The sequence below is a fragment of the Dipteris shenzhenensis genome, chromosome 5 (genome assembly GCF_047967505.1).
Source record: "Dipteris shenzhenensis isolate YYH24624 ecotype China chromosome 5, Dip_SZ_1.0, whole genome shotgun sequence".
Taxonomy (NCBI): Eukaryota; Viridiplantae; Streptophyta; class Polypodiopsida; order Gleicheniales; family Dipteridaceae; genus Dipteris; species Dipteris shenzhenensis.
Window position 1 is genome coordinate 59,561,154 of NC_141600.1, and position 22,312 is coordinate 59,583,465.

General features: G+C 43.8%; 1 protein-coding gene across 1 annotated transcript in view; it reads right to left on the bottom strand.

Moving 5' to 3' along the window:
- The window catches only part of LOC147902253 (uncharacterized), a 171,157-nt gene that overhangs the window by 55,140 nt on the left and 93,705 nt on the right, over nucleotides 1-22,312 (bottom strand). The window contains exons 14-15 of the mRNA XM_087374827.1: nucleotides 17,182-17,364; nucleotides 3,639-3,696 (exon numbers count right to left, since the gene is read on the bottom strand). Coding sequence (XP_087230953.1) covers nucleotides 3,639-3,696; nucleotides 17,182-17,364 — 241 coding nt within the window. The remainder of the gene's footprint in view (nucleotides 1-3,638; nucleotides 3,697-17,181; nucleotides 17,365-22,312) is intronic.

The following is a 22,312-nucleotide window of genomic DNA, read 5'->3' on the forward strand; positions in this document are numbered from 1 at the left end:
AAGATATGTTGCCAAAGAGGAAGCTTGGAATGCCAAATCTGCCTCAAGCGTTGTCGCCACCATTTGAGTGGACGAGTCAATCCCCACATTTGATTTGCTCAAGTTGACACCCAAGGTGGAGGCAATAGAACTTTATATAAAGAAGACGTTGTAACGTGAGACAACTTCAAAGAACGAATGGATGAATTTAATGGCAAAGGAGTCTAATCCTGAAGCCTGTCTTGAATTTCTAGACGCAGAATAGGCTAAAAGAGTGAAGCATACGAGTAATAGCCTACCATACAAGGTGATAATGCATCCCCGAGCCATATTTTCCAACAGCCAATGGAAATGACAAAAGAGTCCCACCATCATGAATGACATCAGCCACAGAGGAGATCCCTTTTGAATTAAGGAAGTATGATCATCTGGGCTCCTACAATGCCAACGGTGGAGAAAAAGCTCGGGACCAGTGAATACTTTAAGCTCTCAAAGAATTGCCCTGTAAAGAGTCACGTCCACGCTAAGCCAAATGCGAGAGAATATGTTTCCAATCCAAAAGCACTTGAGAGACAAGAGGGCAACCTCGAACTTTGCCTTCAATACTTCCCAAGAGAAAATCCCACTGAGTAGGCCTCCAATAGCCAAAAGTAGGGGTGGTGATTTGAAGAAGCAAAAAATGCATCATAGCAGCCCAAGGGTGATCCTCATGCAGCAATTGGAGCATCATTTTCCCCTTATGAGCAAGGATATGCACATGAATATTCACAATATTCAATCCCCCATGCATTTTTAGCAAACATAAATGTTATAAAGGAAGTAAGCCCAAGCTTTTCTTGCCATGTTTTGAACGGCAAAAAATTTCCGTAACAGTGGACATAAATGAAGTAAGATCAGCCTTGGTAAAGAAGATCAAAGGCAAATAAAATTGGATATATGCCACCAAAATAGATTGATCGATTCGGAGCCGAACATGTAGAGACTAAGTAGCCACGTGCCAATATATTCAAACTTGTTTCTGAGTTTTGCAAGGGCCCAATCAATCTGTTAACGACGAGTAATCTTCCACCCAAGAGGATAACCAAGATGACGGACTATTTCATTGGGTAGAAGAATTTCCCCTAGCCATACAAGACTATGCCAGTCTTTTAAATGCAAAGGAAATAGGCGAGATTTATGAAAATTGACATGAAGGCCAACAGCCTGTCCTCACATGCACGCACACACACACACACACACACACACAAAGAAACCAGCTTTAAGATCAACAAAAGGGTGGCAATAAACAAATAACCAGCCAAAATTCTCAAAACCACAATTCAGCAAATATTCAATTAACAGATTGGGGGCTAGAATGCTCCTACACCAAGACAAGGACACGAATCGGCCCCAAACCTTGAGGCTTGGGGTATTTCTTTAATATATGGAAAGACCCTCAATCTGTACTATGCTCTCACCAAGCATATCAATGGGCATCCATTTCTGATCAAACTTGCTTGCACTCAGCCCAAGATTGTTCCTAGCAACCCATACTAGATCACACAATTCCCATAGCTGCCTCAAGTGCCCACTTGACCACACTAGCGTACTCCGAGCAGAGATAGAAAGCATGAATAAGCTGCTAGTACCAATGGAAGCTTGCACCAAGGATGGAACCATCAATTGTGACTCACCCTGCACAACATAGGCCCTCCAAACAGTTCGCAAGTAGGGCGAGGCTCCCTATGTGACCAGCTAACCTTTCAAAATGGCTCGCAGGTTGTTGGAGCAGCTCTTTGTCACGAGCTAAGCTACCAGAGCTAACTCAAGATCAAACTCTTGAACCTTGTGACTAACCACGGCCCCTCTTCCCTGGTAGGACGTCAAGACATCCCCAAGGACCAGCCCACTCTTCAAAGTACACAGCTGCGATGCATTTGTGACCAACCACGTACCTACAGGAGAGTCATTAGATGGCGCTCAACTACTACACAAGATTGACGAACCAGCTCGTGACCTTCAACCAGCCCCTCATGAAGCAATTCTTGGGCAGAAAGGCCAAGCTTCATGAGCAGCCTGGCTACCATGCTTGGTCCGCAACCAGCCCATGAGCCTTCCCTGCTCTCACACTCGAAACGCGACCAGCCCTCTACCCTTTGGTAATCAGCCCGTGGTCCAAAACAACGATCCCAAACAGCCTGTGAGTGTACAATCGCAACCTCTTCTTGCTGGTCAAACCGCCAAACAGAATGCTTGCTTCCCCCCCTCCATGCCCACGTGTACTGATCCAGGTGCTTCAACCCCCGCACCCCTCGTGTATTCCGTTCATATGCAAGTAAGGCCTTTGGATTTGGAAGGTGACATGTGGCATCCACGTTTCAATTCCCCCTTGCCCTCTCTATGGACCACTCCAATGCCACAAACATTTAATTCACCCCCAAGGCACATTAATTCCTACGGGTACCTAACAAGCCTTGGCCTTCTCCACAAGTAGGCTAAAGGTGTTCACACATAAATTTCACATTCTCGGTAAAAACTCCATGTCCTCGTCACACACTCTTTTTTTTTAATGAAACCTTTGATTGATTATATTACAAGAATAGTCACCTCACAAAAGAGGCGCTAGAAAATACATCAACTGAAGATCTCAGTATAAGCCAAATATACATCTCTGATCTATATGGCGAGTCTGCAAGCAATCAAAGAAAGATTGTTGCAGAGAACGCTTAAAGAAAGCAAACAAGCACACACACACACACACTTCTTTCTCGGTGAATTTCAGTTGGCATTATATTACAAAAAGCAGCCCCAAGAAAAGGGACAGCCAACTACAAACATCAGAAATTCTCATTAGGCAACAAGACACACACGCACGCACACGCGCGCACACACACAACCTTCTTCTTTTTTTTGTAAAAGAACCTTTCATTAAGAAGATGTACATTCATAGCTGTCTCAAAGTGAAGCAGCTAGCTTCTTTCACCTTCTACTCACACAGCTGCATAATACTCCTTTTCTTATGTGTTCAAGTCTAAGGAGAATCCACTACTCTACAAAGGACCCTACAGGTAGACACCACTTTTTAAAAATTGCTTATCTCCTATTGTGTAGTTGGAATGTCGCGGCTTGCCTTGATTTGAAATCAGTGAGGAAATGATTGTTTCAAGCTCAATAAACAGCTAAACAATGAGACGTTTAGCACCAATGATCTACAATCACTATCTCTTATATTGTGTTTCATACGTGCACACACAATCAAACAACAAGTCCAAAACCTATGTCCATTCGTTGACTCCCCGAACTGAAAATCAGACTCCTTAAGAAGCAGATCAAGCATGGACAATAGAATAGATGCCCATTTAAAATTGCCCACAAAGTAATTCCTAGAAGAGAAAAAAAAACAGAAACATATGTCGTGTCTCTTGAAAGGTTGCCACTTGAACATGATCTTTATGAATACAGCTATGCAAATTTCCGCCAGCATTAAATTATGAAATGCTTACAAAGATCTGTATTCAGAACAAATAGAAAGGTCAAAAGGACTAAAACAGGGTCAAACACATTTGCAATCCACAAGTTGTACTTTTCTTAAAAGCTGACATTCCCAGACACCTTCAAAGTAATGGCAATGATGAATTGAACAAAGATCCAATGGCTGCAACTATCAAACATAAACATACCAAAATATAACAGGCAGCGGTTCGATAGCATCGCCTCTTGAAACACTCATCAAAAAGTCTGCACAAAAACCTATTCAATGAGATAGCCTGAACTAGCAAATTTTTTGTAAGTAATCTTAATGCAATCTCTTCTAGTCTCGTTTAGATACCATTTTATGACTCTCACATTGACAAAAATGCAACTATCAATATCACCAATAGATCTAAGGACTGAAGGAATGCTAAAATCCACATTTATTATCATATATGTGTTTCAGCCACTCTACAAAAAATTTAGTTCAGACAACACCTTCATTGGTGCAAATGACTGAGCACACAAGGTGCCAACAAACCTCAACAATGTCTTTTTAAATATTAGCCATTCCACCCATGGAGATTCTTTCGCGGTGGCATCCATCTTGGCATCCCAAGCAACCAAGTCATGACTAGTGTGTTGGAAATGGAAGAGAGAGAACGCGAGAGAATGGACCTGAAGCAAGCTGAAATGAAATTGCAGCAATGCAAATGACCTACAAAGCTAGGGTAGTCATAGAGATGAAACCCTAACATAAAACTTAACTAGAGCTAAAAGATGTGTGGTGACTAACTCACCCGGAATCTCAACCTCTACCTGCGATTAGGGGTTAAAAACCTTGATAAAGAAAAAAAGTGCACCTAGCCCCTTGTAACATAACGTTGGTCACTGCCTTAGGAAATATAAATATTTCTAGCACCCCCCAGCATTGACAATGTCACAATGTACAAGGTAAACATCAATCACCAAACGGATATAAGCTTAAAGCCTTGCAAAAAGCCTCAAACATTGGATGAGGTAATGCTTTGGTGAAGAGATATGCAACATTATGTTGTTTAGGGAAGAAGACCAAGCTGATCTCTCGTGCATGTAGCCGCTCCCTAACACAATGATAATGAAGTTCAATGTGTTTCGCACGAGCATGAAGCACAAGATTCTACACCATTGCAATGGCACTCTAACTATCAATGAGAATAGGAGTAGGCTTCTCCAATGATGCATGAAGACCACCCAGCAAACACCCCATCCGAATAGACTCGACTGTGGTCGTGAAAGCTGCCCTATACTCAGCCTCACATGAAGAGGTAGCCACTGTAGATTGTTTCTTGCTTAACCAAGAAATGCATCAGTGGACTGCTGAGTATCAAAATCACCAACCCAATCTAAACCTTCAACCGCTATAAGCATGTAAGTGAAAGTCACCCCCCCTGGGAAAGAGCACACCAAGAGTTTGGGTGCCCTGCAGATAACAGAAAGAACTCAGCTCGCCAATGTGATGTCTTTGGACTGTGCAAAAACTTGCTCAACTGGGACACTGCATATTGAATGTTAGGATGTCTGTTACATAAACAAATAAGGCATCCCACATCCTGCTTGTAAACAGAGGCATCAAAAGATTCACTCACATCATGAACAGACAGCTTAAGCCTAGGCTCGATAGGAGTAAAGATGGGCTTGCAATTCTGAAATCTGAACCATTCTAATATACTTCAACTGCAACAGCCCTATACCTCTATCATCTTGTATAAAACGGGAAGCCCAAATGGTAGTGAGGCAACCCCAAATCTGACATCTCAACCATCTACTGTAATTCAGCCTTGATATCTGCAATTTTTGCAGCATTAGTACCAATGAGCAGCATGTCATCGACATAGAGAACAATCATGAGCAAATCCCCCCCCCTCTTGACATCAAGGGTGCTCTCATGTGAACTATTCTGATTTCCTTGGCTAGTAAAAAAGGCATCTATCTTTGCATACCAAGCTCCTTGCATACTTTGTCTTCCTTGCTAGGTTCCACAAATTCAATGGGCTAAGAAACATAGACCTCATCCTAAAGGTCCCCATTCAATAATGCACTTTTGATGTCCAGCTAATGGATCTTCCATCCATCAAATGCGGCCAATGCAGCCACACACTTAACGGTGGTCATTCGAGAAGAGGGAGCAAAGGTTTCATCATAATCTATGCCCTCTATTTTACATATCCCTTTGCTACAAGGCGAGCTTTGTACTTGTCAATGGACTCATCTGATTTACTTTTGAGCTTGTACACCCACTTCGTGCCAATTGCCTTCTTGCCGGCAGGCAAGTCCACCAACTCCCAAGTGTGGATTTTCTTTTTCTTTTCTTTTCTTTTTTTTTAAGTGTGGATTTTGTTAATGAAGTCAATCTTCAACTACATTGCATGCACCCAATGCGCATTGTCTCGTGCATCATCAAAACCAAGGGTTCAAATTTCTCCAATCATCACAAACACCATCACCATCTAACGTTTCAAATCAATCCCATAAAATCCAAGGGTCCAAATTTCTCCAATTGTCCTCCCAAACCTCTCGTTAATAGAGAAAAGCGAGACATGTGATTCATGAAAGTTTTATGTCCTCAAGAGTGCGAAGCAGCCACCAAGGTACTGATCTTGCTTCCCACACTGCTGTACTTTCACATGCTAGGCACCATCAATCTCTTCCTGAGAAACAGGCTCAGCTATAGGCTGAACTGGGGCATCAGCCACTTCAGTATCTTGCTGCAAATTATGATTTTCCACTGGCATATCAGGTGCAGCATCAAAGGAAATGGGCAGCATCCTGTCAGAGGGTTCAAAAGGACCCGAATTTCAGCAAAGGGCAGATCTGCATTTCAGCAAAGATAACATCAATAACCTTCTTGGTCACCTGATTATAAAGTCTATAACCCTTGCTTTTACTGTTGTAGCCAATAAAGATGCATTTTTCTACCTGGTCATCAAGTTTGCCATGCAACTCTTGCGGCACATGTGCGTATGCCACAACCAAATGTACGGAAATAGCTTATATCGGTCTTACAACCAAACCATGCTGGATAAGGTGCCATGACCTTAAGAGTCTTCGTGGGATACCTCTTCAAAATATGATTCGAGCATATGATGGCTTCCATCCAGATTTTATGTGGCAACCCTTTTGCTTTTAGCATGCATCTCCCATCTCTGAAAGTGACTGGTTTTTCCTTTCACCCTTCCAATTCTGTTGAGCAGTATTACCTCACCATAAACTAATGTGCAATGCCCTTCTCAACAAATAATTATTGCAATGCCTTGGACATATATTCCCCCCCTCGATCTGAGTAGAGTTTGAATCCGGCATTCAAAATTGATATTCAACCAAGGAAGTAATGTGTCTGAGCTATCAAAGTACCATGTCTTAGCCATCTTTGATACGGCGGGAAACTGACATGGTACTTTGATATGGCCGGAAGTATCATCAAAACTTGCATGTTGAGTTGAGCCCGAAACTGCCATACCAGACTCTTTCTTCTTCTCTTTTGCAAGCCTCTTAGGGCATTCACTGATGTGATGACCACACTTTTTTCAATAATGGCACTTGCCTTTCTTGAAAGGTTTTGAGGCATCCTTTTTATCTTTTTCACCTGCATGCAAATGTCCAGAACCACTGCTAGAGGCATGACTTGGCTGAACTTTCTTTTTGCCCTTATCTTTTGCTGAAAAAGCATGCTACCCAGCACGAGAACGTGAAGCGTCTGCTCCTGCAACAAGAGTGCTACAAACTCTTGAAAGTGAGGCGATTCCAATTCCCTCGCATCTTAACCTTGCTCCTGCAACAAGAGTGCTACAAACTCTTGAAAGTGAGGCGATTCCAATTCCCTCGCATCGAAAGGTTAAGAGTCATGTGAAAAGAAAGATAATCCTCTGGCAAGGAGTTCAAAATAATGGTAACAAGCTGTGAGTCTGGAATGACCTCATTAATGTTCGAGAGTTGCTCTCGCAAATCTTGAATCGTAGAGACGTGTTCCTGCGTGGAGTCACCCTCATCCATTTCCATGCTATCAAGCTCTCTTTGCAAATATGAGACTCTCGCCTCATTATGAATTACGAGCTTGATACATATGTTCCAAATAAAAAGGCTTGAGCATTATGCATATCCCACCTCCTTTGCTCAAGAGTAATACTCGCAGGTGCTTGTGCAACCGGGGCAGCTTGTTGTCCTTGTTGCTCAAGACCTGCACCACCACCACGACTCCCCCCCCTCCCCCCCCCCCCCCCCCTTTTACTATGGAGGAGTGCTTGGTGCTCTAGGACGGGGATAGGCCTTATCACCTATGACATATTCCCAGATGCCATTGGCAACTAACAGATTGCGAATAAAAGAACTCCAAACAAGGTAGCTGGTGCCATCGAACTGGTTCTCCTCGGCAAGCAATTGAAAGACATCATTCGGATTTTGTTGTGCCATTTGAGCAAACAAAAAGAGGTAAAAACATCTCTAACAAATTTCACTTGCTGTGACAACCCTGCTGAAGTAACAAATACCACTGCCAAATGCCCCTCAGATATACAGATCCTATGCTGGGATATGTGTTGCAATCTCTCAGAAACCAGCGGCTCAACAAGGCATAAACCCAACCAAATGCTTGATTGCACCTGCAAAGGCAAATCCTAGTGGCATGAGGGCCAACAAATACAAGCAATAGAACGGGAAAAAACTCCCAATGCAAGCAATAATAAAACTGAAAGTTTACCAAACCAAAGCCCAAGCAAATGGGCTGCAAAATGCCTCCAAAAAGAGCTCCAAGATGAACTGAAAATTATCTCCCACAAACTATAGGTGCTTTCATTCGAGAACGCTTGCCATAGGAAGCAATAAATGACTGATTTTTGAAAAAAACAAACAAGTCCTAACTGTATGGACTGAAAATGTACATGGAGGTGCAAAATATGAGCTGTCCTTGCACAATACTGCCTTGGGAAAGTTTAACATAGCAACCAGAAGCTTCAAAACAGTCCCGTGAGTGGTAGATAAGCTTCAAAACAGCAAAACAGTCCTGGAAAACACCGCAAAACACGTGTCCATCCCTCAAGAAATAGATGCCCAGCCTAGGAATGATTGTCGCATTCAAAAATCAGTAACAAATCCCCAAAAAAAAAGGTTCAGCTGGCCGTTTTTGTTCAAAAATGGGTCCAAAAAGAGGTCACCCAGCCCAGAAGAAGCTCCCAATGTGTTTGAAAAGGCTAGACAGGATGTGATCTAGTCACACATGCATACTAGCTTTCCTCATCCCCCCATGTTGCTAACTATGTAGACCAAGAAAGTTTCATCCAAGAAAGAAGTCCAATTTCCCATACTACCAAGCATGGTCAAGGTAAGTTATGGATTAGAAGGAGACCAAGTCTCACTGCAAACTCTACTATGCCGAGGGCTTGTTTATTTCAAATGAGACATGTTAGCATCATGATCTATCCTCAGATTCAGTCCAGTATTCTCTATCATGATCCATCCTCAGATTCCATCTCACAGATTTGTGGCCTTAAATGGGACCACATACCTATTGCAATGTCCGTGAAGGAAACTTTTGTTTAGTGTATTGAAACCCAACCTAGAAGCCAACCTCACCAAGGATGCACATCCTCTGGCAATCACATTCCTAGACAAATCATATATTCATTATCTAATGTATTGAAACCCAACCTAGAAGAGCAAACTCACTAAGGATGCACATCATCTATCAATCACACTCCTAGACAAATCATATCTACATTGTTGTGAGAAAGGCACAGGATCAAGACCTTGGTTAAGATCTTGTCCGCAATGTGCAAAAGGGTGACCGGCCACACCATTGGCAAATATCACCTTTGCAAACTCCCCTTGCCTCGCCCACCCTCGTGTGGTCTAAATGAACAGATTAGGTTTAGACAAGCCTTTGATCTAGATGGACTTAAGATTACATTTTACCACACAATCTCATCAAGAGTTAGATCTAATCAAGGGTTAGAACAAAACCTAGGGTTAGCATTGGAGCTATCAGAGATGAGGTCCACACCCGTAGGGAGAACTACCACCTAGGCTTATCAACATAAACAATAGCTCAATCTTAGGGTAATTCCAAGCATGTTGCCTCATGAGTGGATGGATGCAAACATCGTCTTCCATTCTTTCACTACATTGTTGGTAACGCCAAAAGATTCCAGCTTGGTGTTAAGGGTTGCAAGCCGTCCATGAGAGGAGTTTTCGATTTTTGCACATTTTATAATAATGTGCTTTAGAAATCTCTCAAAAATGGAAAGTTTACTCTTTTCACCTAGCTTGCTATTCATGGACGGATAGCAATAAACCAGTGGAGGTCTTCCTCTTCCTACCCACATTGCCTCTCGTTTGAGGAGTCCATTCAACATTGCCTTTGGGAATGTAGACAGGAGATTGTAGAAGGGGATTATGGAGCTCTTGTGTAGTTTTGTTCCCTCTCCCTTCTTCATTCACATGGGGCTCAATGGGTCTGCTTCTGCCAAGGCATCTTTCTTCTTTAGAGAGTGAAGAAGTTGTCCCTTTTTCTCTTAGGGTTCTACAGGTTTAAGGTGTCCCTTTTTCTCTTAGGGTTCTACAGGTTTAAGGTGTCACTTTCAGCCTCTGTCATGGTTCTTTTCAAAGCTCTTTCCCTTTACTAGTCCTCGTTGACTTCTCTAGCCGCGGAGAAGTCCTAGTGGGGGACATCAACGCGAGGACAAGGGCCCGTCAGATACCACTTCTTGGCTTCAAAGATGATTCCACTCTACTGTCAGATATTGACCTTGAGGAAGCAGGTATCCTCCGCTGACAGGCGAGGTCCATTCTCATCTCATGGGTAGGTCCTATTAGACCTCGGCAGGATACCTGATCTCATTATCTATTATTGTCTTGACAGATGGCCCGCTTTAGGTGGTTTCAGATGCTTTCCACATGGGGGGGGCTCCAGTGTTGTTGATTATATCATGGGATCCGCTGTCTTCACATCTCGCATTACTGACTTCACTATAGCACCTCTCGCCCCAGGGACTGATCATACGTACCTTTTCTTTAGCATCCCCACCTCCCTTCGCACAGCACCTTCCACCCCACTCAGTGCTTACTCCACCTACCACGATACACGCTTTGATCGGGACCACTCACCTTCTAACTCTGGCCATCTGTACATACTTCTCGCTTGTATTGACTTCATACCCCTTTTAGAGGATCGTGTTGCCCTTGTCACCCGCTCACTACACGAGGCTACCATTCACGCTTTTCCCCATAGCACCCGCTTCCCCTTCCACCACCCCCTGGAACCGTACCCTGTAATAGTTGGTACGATGATGAGTGTAAGGCTTTACGCCGTCAACTCAAATTCGAAACCAAAAACAGCCTTCGGAGCGCACCAGATACGCTACGTGAATACCGTAGACTAGTACGAAGGAAGAAACTAGACTTCATTCGTCGGAACGAGGAGAAGCTACTGAACATTTTGTTTAGTAACAACTCTAAGGACTTCTGGCGGAGATTTGTAGATGGACGGTCCCCTCCGCTACTCACTGACACTCAGATTTGGTTTGATTATGCACGCACACTTTATGACATCCCAAATCAGCCAATCTCTAACCTCTCACACATGCCTCGTTCCACATCCTGCACCCTCTTCACTAGAGGAGGGGTAAAGGATGCCGTAATGAAACTTCATAATGGCCGAGCGAAGGATCATGAGGGGCTATGCACTGAGTTCATTGCATATGGGATTAACCTCCTAGCCTCGATCTTAGCAAAGCTTTTTAATGAAGCTGTCTCTTTGGGATTTCCACACACTTGGACCATTAACACTATCTCACCCATCCACAAGGTAGGGGATCCTATGAGCCCGGAGAACTACAGGATCATTATGATTGGACATGTCATGTCCAAGATTTATGCATCAATACTTAATGCCGAGGTTAGCAAACTTGCAGAGTGTCAACGACTTAGAGCAGCAGGACAAGCCAGTTTCCGGCGTGATCATGGAACCATGGACCACATCCTCACGCTCAGATGTATCATCGAGGAGGCGAGGTCACAGAAGCAGATTAGCTCTCTTGCGGGCACGCTGATCCAGATTTTGCTCTATGCAGATGACGTGGCTCTCTTGTCTTCCTTAGCAGAGGGGCTTCAGAGACACCTAGACGCACTACAGTCCTTTTGTGAGTCTCATGATTTGAAGGTCAACCTGGGTAAAACCAAGGTCATGATCTTCAATACATCTCGAGCCATCATGCGTCATGAGCGGTTCACATTTGCGTCATCTGTTGAGATAGTTTCATCATACACTTATCTTGGGGTTATCTTCTCTGGACCCAGCTTCACCATGAGACTCGCGATGCACGCACGCTTGAGTAGAGGGTATGCTTCATTGGCTAGGTTAGAGAGGCAATGCTTTTGCTCGCACTTTTAGGATCCACGCACCAAGGGGTTGCTTTTTGACTCCTTGGTTCGCCCAGTGGGGATGTACGGTAGTCCTTGTTGGGAACCGCCTTGTTGGCGATCAAACTTGTCGGATACAGAGTGGGCCTGTGTGGAGCAGCTACAGGTTCTCATGTGTGGAGCGGCTACAGGTTCTCATGTTATCACGGATGATTCGTGGTAAGTCATCCGTTCCTCACCAGATCATTCAGGCTGAGTTTGGGTCACCTCGTTTACAGCTAGATGCTGCATTTCAGGTCATCACATATCTGTACCGAGTCAGGGAATATGGGGATTATAGCTCCGGGCGTAGCAAGCTACCATGGATAGCTCTATCCTCTTCTATGGCACTTGCAGCAGAAGGAGACCAGAGATGCTCGTATGCACGTACAAAGAGATGGTTTGAGCGATTGGGGCTCCACATGGATAGACTACCTTTCTTCCAGTACAGCATGGATGCTCCGTTTTCTCCCCTCTTATCACATGAGGTCAACCAGGTTATCCATGAGGGTTGGACAAGGCAATACGTGGGGCCCAAAGGGCTTGGGTCTAGCATCATCCTTAGGCTCAGACATTAGTGGGGAGATGAAAAGGGAAACCCATGGGAGGGCTTTAATTGAAGGGTCCCTTGGGGGACACATGACACCATAGTGTTGACCCACATGACAACCATGGGCATGGGGGAGGGTTCCAGAGGGAGACTCCATTTGGAAGGAGGTCTCAAGATAGGTACCTCACGTAAGAAAAAGTAGGGGAGCCCACGAGCAGGAATCCATGGCTGGGTTGTAGCTTGAGTATATCCCTCTTATCTCCTTGTTTGTAAACGTGGTATTAGAGCCTACAACCAGGATCCTTGCCTATTCGCCAACCCTCTTGCTGCTGGTTGTCCATTTGCTGCACTCACCCATCACTTGTCCTTAGGTACCATGACTATTTCATCAATCCTCTTAGCAAGCAACTAATTCTTGCTAACTTCCAAGAAAACAAATTCTATTTGCCTATATTTATGCGGGAGCCCGAGCTTTGCAAGTTGGTATACATCCTCTGCTAATGATCTCCAATTCATTGAGTGAAAAAGATTTTTGGAGCGAGATGGTCTCAGCAAATAGCTCACTGTCTATAGTCAATCGGAGATTAAGAAGGGCCATAGCATCAATACAACCATGTCAGTTGGAGTGGTCACCATGGACTCCCAATGCCAATTCGGTGAGGCCCAAAGGAGCATGTGTTGGGTCTTGTGACAATAGACTGACAAAGTCGCAAACGACAGTCTGAGACAATTGTTCTAGGAAATAGATAAGATCATGGATGAGAACACGCAGGCCCACACAACCACCTCTCCACCGCAAATTCAGTATCTCTTCTCTTGAAAGGAAGATATGGGAAAAAGAGGTGTAGATCAGACTGCTATAACTGAGGGAAACAATTGTAAGGTGCTAAGAACTGAAGCTCAAGGGCTGCATAGAAACACAGATTGGCACGTTCATCTCTCACCTGAGAGAACCCTCGAATATTTTAAGGCTTAAAGCCACCAATATATAACCACGTACATTAGAAAACATAATGTCCCTAAGCCAACATTTCGTACTAGGCATGGGCATTATCAATTTAGATTAAAGCCATTTCGTTTAACCAATGCTCTAACAACTTTTATGACATTTATAAACAATGTCTTCAAGCCATAGTTAGAAAAATTTGCTATAGTATTATTAGATGATATCCCTTATCTATAGTAAAATGAGGAAAAAGCATATGCAAAAGTGCTTCAATGGCTCAGACACAACTCTCTTTTTACCAAAGAATCCATATTGGAATGGCCACATCTTACAAACCTAGAGGAATCACAGATATTCTTACGTTTGTCTAAAGTTTTATAGGAGATTCATCCAAGAGTATGCTAAAATTGTTTGTCTAGAGTTTTATAGGAGAATCATCCAAAAGTATGCTAAAATTGTTGTTCCAATGACGGATCAACTTAAGGGGAACGAAAGTATCTTTACATGGGATGAACCTCAAAAGAAAAGTTTTGAAAAGTTAAAAGTAGCTATAGCAACAACTCATATCTTAAAGGTAGTGAATCCCAATGAAGCATTCGTGGTTGAACCATACACCAAAGATTTTGCAATTGAGGCGATACTTTTACAGAACAGTCGACAATAGCTTAAGCTAGACCGCACTCAACAGAATTACTTGCATATGAGAAGGAGCTGTATGCTATAGTTTATGCTTTAAAGAGATAGAGGCACTATTTGTATGATGCTAAGTTTGAGATCATTTTATATCAAGAGATTATCAAATGGATTTACAATCAACAAGAGATTAAAGAAAGAAAAGCTACGTGGGCTTGAATAATGCAAGAGTTTGATATCCAATTGAGATATTAGGAGGGAAAATTTAACGTGGTAGCAAATTCCATAAACCAAATGCCAACGGTTTATGAATCGAGTTTTATTCCATCCCAAAATGATTTTCGAAGTCCTTAAAAATAATGTGAGTTCGTTCCTCACTTTACTAAAATATGGAAAGCAATTATGAGGAGGGGTCCGATAGGTCGAGGAGCTTCCATTGATGAGTCACATGGAAATGGTGAAGCACCACATGTTGGTAACAAAGGACTAAAGTGAAGAAAATACAATATTGAAGATGGCTACCTGCTCTACAAAGGTAGAGTATGTATTCATAACATTAGGCGCAAAATTCTTTTAGAGTGTCATGGTACTCCTAGTACTAGATACTCTAAAATTCAGAGTATATATGCACTTCTAAAAAGACTAACTCTTTGGCTTGAAATAGATAACAACATCCAAGATATGTACAGAAGTGCCAAAAATGCCAGATCAATAAAGCTGAACGTCTTAAGGTACGTGGTCTCCTACATCCCTTTGAGACCCTGTCTGGCAAGTGAGAAAGTATCTCCATGGATTATATTGTTAGATTACGTAACACACAAAGGAGGCACGTGTAACATGCAACAGTAATCTAATCGTGTAATTCGCAGCAAGACCTTCTTTAAACTGTTAGTGAGGAATTAGTGTTGTACACCATAGAGAGAGAAAGGAGATGAGGTTAGAGAGAGAGTAGAGTCGACAACCGATTGGGTCCCTGTACCCACTGAGAGCCCCCTCCCCCAACCAAGGGAGATTTTGCTTTCTACTTAGAGAACTAAGAAATACAAAGAACACTCTTTAAGAGAGCACAAAAACGCATAGCAGACCCAAAGACCTGAGAGGCAACGCCGGCCGACCAATACCGAGACCTTGATGCTGTTCACATTGACGATGTAGGACGCTTCTACAAGCCAAGGAAGAGGCTTGTGCTGTCCCCCGAAATGCATGGTTACTGCGTGAGTGAGAGAGTGAAAGCTAGGAGTTATAGATCCTACGAGAGCTGAGAAATGAGTGAAATAAAGAGCTGAGAATGAGCTGTGTAAAACTGTAAGAGATAACTGAAAAGAGCTGCTGAAACAGACCCCAAACCTACTCCGTTTGCTGTCCCGACTCCCCGTCTGATGCGCTGCGTGAACACCTTCCCCGAGGGCTGAACTGATGCCAAAGGCTGAGGCTGGTCAGAGGGCCACTGGGGGTCGGTGTCAGGCTGTTCAGAGGGGGCTGAGGAGGAGCTGTAGGAGGCTGAAGTGCTAGGAGAACTGAATGAGGAAAGAGGGCCTGGAGGCCCCCTATTTATAGGGCTTTTGGGGTTGGTTGGCTGGTCCCTTGGCCCCATAAAGGCAGCCCTAGTCCCCATAAAGGCCAGCCCTAGGCCCCAGAAATGGCAGCCTAGGGAGGGGTGCAGGGTAGCCTATAAAGGCAACCCTTCCCCTGTCATTCTCTTCACTTGTTCTAGCCCTGAGGGGGCCTAGAAGGGCTCCTATCCTAGACTGGACCTAAACCTATCCCTAAACCTAAGATGGAAACACTACCCTACACTTCTCCAGTGGGTACTATTGAACAAGGACTGATCTTCCGACTTGACCTAAGGCTGAGAGACTAACTTACGTAGCTTGTGCTTGACTGTCCCTTGACAAGGGCTCACAAAGGGTTCACAGCCTACGACAAAATCTCCTATTAGGGAACTATTACGTACTTGTCGATGTAGCCAGTGTGTCACTTTGCACCCAAGTACAGGGGTGCATGTGAAAGCACGACTCTATGTACGTAATTATGGATCGGTTGACCAGAATGGCTCAATTTATTCCAACCAATGGAGAGGTTGACACTCCTAAATTAGCCAAGCTATTTTTGGAGCATATCTATAGATTGTGTAGTTTACCAACCGATCAAGATAGCAAATTTAACAACCATTTTTGGAGGGCTGCATTTATGCAGTTGGAAACTACTCTGAATATTATCATCACAAAGTGATGGTCAAACTGTAAGAAGATGCTTAAACCACTATTTGCCCATATTAGAATTTGCATATAATGGTACCAAGCATTCAAGCACAGGTTTTCAATGATTTGTGATGATTTGTCGATTTCGACCTAGAACCCCCATTACGACGGTGAAACTCGAAAAAGAGAAGATTCAAGCAGCCAAAGACTTTCTTGAAGATATGAGTCAAATGTTTAAATTAGCAAAAGATAGCATTAGAAAGGCTCGAGATAGAGCAAGACGTTATGCAAATCCACACCGGTAAAAGTCGGAGTCTAAAGAAGATGAGAAAGTCTATCTTAGGGTCTAGAGATACCCCTAAAGAAACTTTAAACAATGTCAACAAAGATGAGACAAGAATTCCCTAGGTGCCAAATATCTGCTACAACCTGGCCACTTTCGGCAGTGCCTTTGTGTTCTGCATCAGAATCAGGGTAGTAGCGAAATTGGCTCCAAATACCAGTCTCACACACACTCAACCAAACACGACAATTTTCACCAGCCCACCCTTACAACATTTCACATTACATTCAACAAAATAAATGGAATGAGCAAAAATACGTAGCTGCTTCACCTTTGCAAGCAGTTTGCCAGATTCTTCGCAACTTGAATAGAATAGGGATTTTAAAAATAAAGTAGTTAGAATCAACATAGATCATCAAACAAACAAGCTTTCAAGTGCAATATCAGCACTCCGCACGTTCACAATGTAAAACCGCCCGCATCACATGCGTTCAACTAAAGCAGCTTTAAGTACCCCTTATATATGTATATTCTCTGTAACTCCATATGAAAAATTAAACCCCTATTTTCGAACTCGCGTGCTATCTTACATATTGCTTAGTGCACTCCCCGGGTTTCCTTGTATTCCATCAATCTATATATGACAACCGATAAATATGAAGTCTAGAGCAATATTGCATACTTAATAGTGCAAGCTAGACTCACATACTCGGTAGACTTTCCTGCAGCAGCGAAGAGATCACCCCAATGTCTCCCATCTGTTTTTCTTGCTACGCTCACAACCACATCAAGGTACTCCGAGAAATTTCTGATCAAGTCACAGGCCTGCTGTAACAAAAGTGATGGACTCCACTTGATTGGACCGGACCAGTCTGCTTTACCAGAATTTTGACTGCACATTTACAAAGAGACTTTAAATACAGAATTTTGAAAAGGGATGCACAAGGAATTTCAACGAAAATGATTTCAAATCCAAATTTTCAATCCTAAAGACAGCACATCACCTACCTAGTATGCACTTGGTTGTATGCTAGCATTCAGATATGCCCCCGTGCCTGTTTTCAGTATGGAACATAGCACTGCTTTTAAGACTATTCGAAAAGCATAGTCCAGCTTGAATAATGACGTCATTGGAGTCACCAGAAAGTATGAGAGGTCAATTGAGCTCACTCACTGAATCACAGATTCCAGAAGGACCATGCTCAGTTTGTAAGGGGAGATTGGGGGAGTAAAATAATGGTCTGTGTTGCAAAAGGACTTCTTGTAACAGAGCAGGGAGGACGAATGCTTTCAAGAGAGCTCACGGTGTACAAAAGTGTCTTAATGCTCATCTAGCAAATGGCTTTCATCTAGCTACAACTAGCGGCTTATGGAGACCTCAGGATCTTCCCTTGCAGGCTGGCCCGCTTTTAGAAAGCCTGTCATCCCTTTCTTTTAGTCATCCAAATTTGATCATTCACAGGAGAGTACCTACTGCTTCTGACATAGGGCCACAGCCATTTAAACCTACTTTAGTTTCTGAAACTTGCCAAGGGCATTTAATGACTTCCTTTGGAAGTTACAAATTGTATGAAGGTTTATGTATGTCATTTGTCACTTTTTTTTTAATATTACATTCCTGAATGAAAGCCAATGTATTTCCTCTTTTACTGCTCTTATGTAAATATTACTATGTGTTCAAATCCAAAATTAAGTCCAGGCTAGAAAGAAAGAAAGAAAGAAAGTTTATTAAAGTCTTCGGAAAACCGGTGGGTCTATGAGACTGTGAAAATCCTGATACAACAACCTGTGGTGGTGAGCTACTAAACGAGCGTCCATATCAAGGCGAACCAAGGAGTCAAAAAGCAACCCCTTGGTGCGTGGATCCTAAAAGTGCGAGCAAAAGCATTGCCTCTCTAGCCTAGCCAATGAAGCATACCCTCTACTCAAGCGTGCTTGCATCGCGAGTCTCATGGTGAAGCTGGGTCCAGAGAAGATAACCCCAAGATAAGTGTATGATGAAACTATCTCAACAGATGACCCCGCAAATGTGAACCGCTCATGACGCATGATGGCTCGAGATGTATTGAAGATCATGACCTTGGTTTCACCCAGGTTGACCTTCAAATCATGAGACTCACAAAAGGACTGTAGTGCGTCTAGGTGTCTCTGAAGCCCCTCTGCTGAGGAAGACAAGAGAGCCACGTCATCTGCATAGAGCAAAATCTGGATCAGCGTGCCCGCAAGAGAGCAACCTAACCCTCCCTGTGTCTGCATGACTATCTCAAGCTCGTTGATGTAGAGGCCAAACAAGGTAGGCGACAAAAGACACCTTTGTTTGACCCCGATGGTGCTCATGATCTCGTCTGTCCACCCAAATCCTACCCGAACTCTACCAGAAACTCTCTCGTAAAGTGCCATGACAGCCCAAATGATCTCCTAGTCATAGCCCAAGTCCTGTAGGCGCCGTATGAGACGGGCTCTCGAAACCGTGTTAAATGCCTTGCGGAAAAAAAACAAAGCAACAATAAACCCTCTGCTTCTGTGACCTCGCCTCCTCGATGATACATCTGAGCGTGAGCATGTGGTCCATGGTTTCATGATCACGCCGAAATCTGGCCTGTCCTGCTGCTCTAAGTCCTCGACACTCTGCAAGTCTGCTAACCTAGGCGTCAAGTATTAATGCATAAATCTTGGACATGACATAATGATCCTGTAGTTCTCCGAGCTCATAGGATCCCCTACCTTGTGGATGGGTGAGATAGTGTTAATGGTCCAAGTGTGTGGAAATCCCAAACAGACAACTTCATTAAAAAGCTTTGCTAAGATCGAGGCTAGGAGGTTAATCCCATATGCAATGAACTCAGTCCATAGCCCCTCATGATCCTTCGCTCGGCCATTATGAAGTTTCATTACGGCATCCTTTACCCCTCCTCTAGTGAAGAGGGTGCACGATGTGGAACGAGGCATGTGTGAGAGGTTAGGGATTGGCTGATTTGGGATGTCATAAAGTGTGCGTGCATAATCAAACCAAATCTGAGTGTCAGTGAGTAGCGGAGGGGACCGTCCATCTACAAATCTCCGCCAGAAGTCCTTAGAGTTGTTACTAAACAAAATGTTCAGTAGCTCCTCCTCGTTCCGACGAATGAAGTCTAGTTTCTTCCTCCGTACCAGTCTACGGTATTCACATAGCGTATCTGGTGCACTCGGAAGACTGTTTTTGCTTTCGAATTTGAGTTGACGGCGTAAAGCCTTACACTCATCATCGTACCAACTATTACAGGGTACGGTTCCAGGGGGTGGTGGGAGGGTGAAGCGGGTGCTATGGGGAAATGCGTGAATGGTAGCCTCGTGTAGTGAGCGGGTGACAAGGGCAACACGATCCTCTAAAAGGGGTATGAAGTCAATACAAGTGAGAAGTATGTACAGATGGCCAGAGTAAGAAGGTGAGTGGTCCCGATCAAAGCGTGTATCGTGGTAGGTGGAGTAAGCACTGAGTGGGGTGGAAGGTGCTGCGCGAAGGGAGGTGGGGATGCTAAAGAAAAGGTATGTATGATCAGTCCCTGGGGGGAGAGGTGCTATAGTGAAGTCAGTAATGCGAGATGTGAAGACAGGGGATCCCATGATGTAATCAACAACACTGGAGCCCCCCCATGTGGAAAGCATCTGAAACCACCTAAAGCGGGCCATCTGTCAAGACAATTATAGATAATGAGATCATGTATCCTACCGAGGTCTAATAGGACCTACCCATGAGATGAGAATGCACCTCGCCTGTCAGCGGAGCATACCTACTTCCTCAAGGTTAATATCTGACAGTAGAGTGGAATCATCTCTGAAGCCAAGAAGTGGTATCTGACGGGCCCTTGTCCTCGCGTTGAAGTCCCCCACTAGAAGGACTTCTCCGCGGCTAGAGAAGTCAACGATGGGCTAGTAAAGGGCAGCAAATGGGGATGTCTCATCATCACCGCGGATATCTTTGGGGAAGTAGCAAACTGCGACAAACAGATCCCCGTTGTCCATGTGTCGAATTCGGATCCCACGAATCTGGATCCAAAGAAATCTGGAATGTGTATCTCTCTGCTCTACTAAAATGGTCCCTCGAAGTGTGGATCTGAAAAGGACTGCAACTCCACCTGAACCTCAAACTCCTCCTGTACCCCTCGTCTCATCTCTGTAGACAGACTCCCATGTATACCCTCTGACTATTGGAAGAGAGCGCTCTTGACACTGATGCATCTCTATATAAAAGACAATGTCGTGGCCTATATAAGATTCCCAGAAGTTTCCTGGTTCTTGTGAGAGAATGGGGAGAGAGAGAGAGCAAGAGAGTGAGAGCTGGAGAGCTGAAAGCTTGAGAGCTGAGTTGCAATAGAAGAGTGTAAAGAGCACCACTGAAAGTGTGAGAGATAAGGTTTTGTCCTAGTGACAAAACCTTAGTAGTCACTAACCATAGTTAGTGAACTAACTGCGGTTAGGAAAAAAAACCTCTTAGAGAGGGAAAAGTGCCCCTAACTAGCTTATTAAATTACATTGGTCACTGCTGAATTATATCTATAATTCTAACACCCCCCTGTAGTGCCAATGTCATCTAGAAGGCTGATCAATCACCAAACCAATAAAAGTTCAAGGCACTGCGAAATGCCTCAAACTTTTCACGTGGTAGTACTTTGGTGAAAATATTTGCAACGTTGTCATGTGTGGACACAAAGATCATACTGATCTCTCCTGCAAGCAACTTCTCTCTGACGTAGTGATAGTGAACCTCAATGTGCTTCGTGCGAGCATGAAACACTGGATTCTTTGCCACTGCAATGGCACTCTGACTATCAGTGAGAATTGGAGAAGGACCCTCCAAAGACAGATGAAGATCAGCAAATAGACGTCGCAGCCAGACACATTCAACTGTTGCTGTGAAAGCTGCCCTGTACTCAGCTTCACAGAATGAGGTAGCCACTGTAGATTGCTTCTTGCTCAGCCAGGAAATGCAAGATTTACCCAAAAAGAAACAATTGCCACTAGTGGACTGCCTACTGTCATAATCACCAGCCCAATCTGAATCACTGTGGGAATGCATCTGCAAGTCACCCCCCCTGGGAAATAGCAAGCCAAAAGACTTCGTGCCCTGCAAATAACGGAAGATGCGCTTAACTGCCTGCCAATGCATAGTTTTTGGGCTGTGCATGTACCTGCTCACCTGAGATACTGCAAACTGAATATCAGGTCTAGTGTTGCAGAGATATATGAGGCATCCAACAGCCTGACTCTAAAGTATGGTATCAACTAATTCTCTTGCATCATGCATTGTGAGTTTCAGCCCCGGCTCCATGGGAGTGGCTATGGGCTTACAATCATGCATGTTAAATCTGTCCAAGAGTTTCTGCACATACTTGGACTGAGACATAACAGTGCCACGTCTCTCATGAGAGAACTGGATCCCCAAATAAAAGTGAAGCAGCCCCAAATCTGACATGTCAAAGTTGGTCTGCAAATCAGCTTTGAAATCTGCAATTTTGTCTTCATTGGACCCTGTGAGTAGTAAGTCATCGACATAAAGAAGGATGACTAAAATTTCCCCCCCATCCATATTGATGTAGAGGGTGCTCTCAGTAGGACTATTGTGTATCCCCTTGCTGGTCAAAAAGACATGAATCTTGGCATACCATGCACGACGGGCCTGTTTTAACCCATATAAAGCTTTGTTTAGCTTGCATACTTGAAGTGCATTTGCTGTAATTTCAAAGCCTGGAGGTTGTTGTGGACATACACCTCTTCTAGCAAGTCCCCATTTAAGAAGGCTGTTTTTATGTCCAATTGATGAACATTCCACTCAAAATGTGCAGCCATTGCAATAACTGATC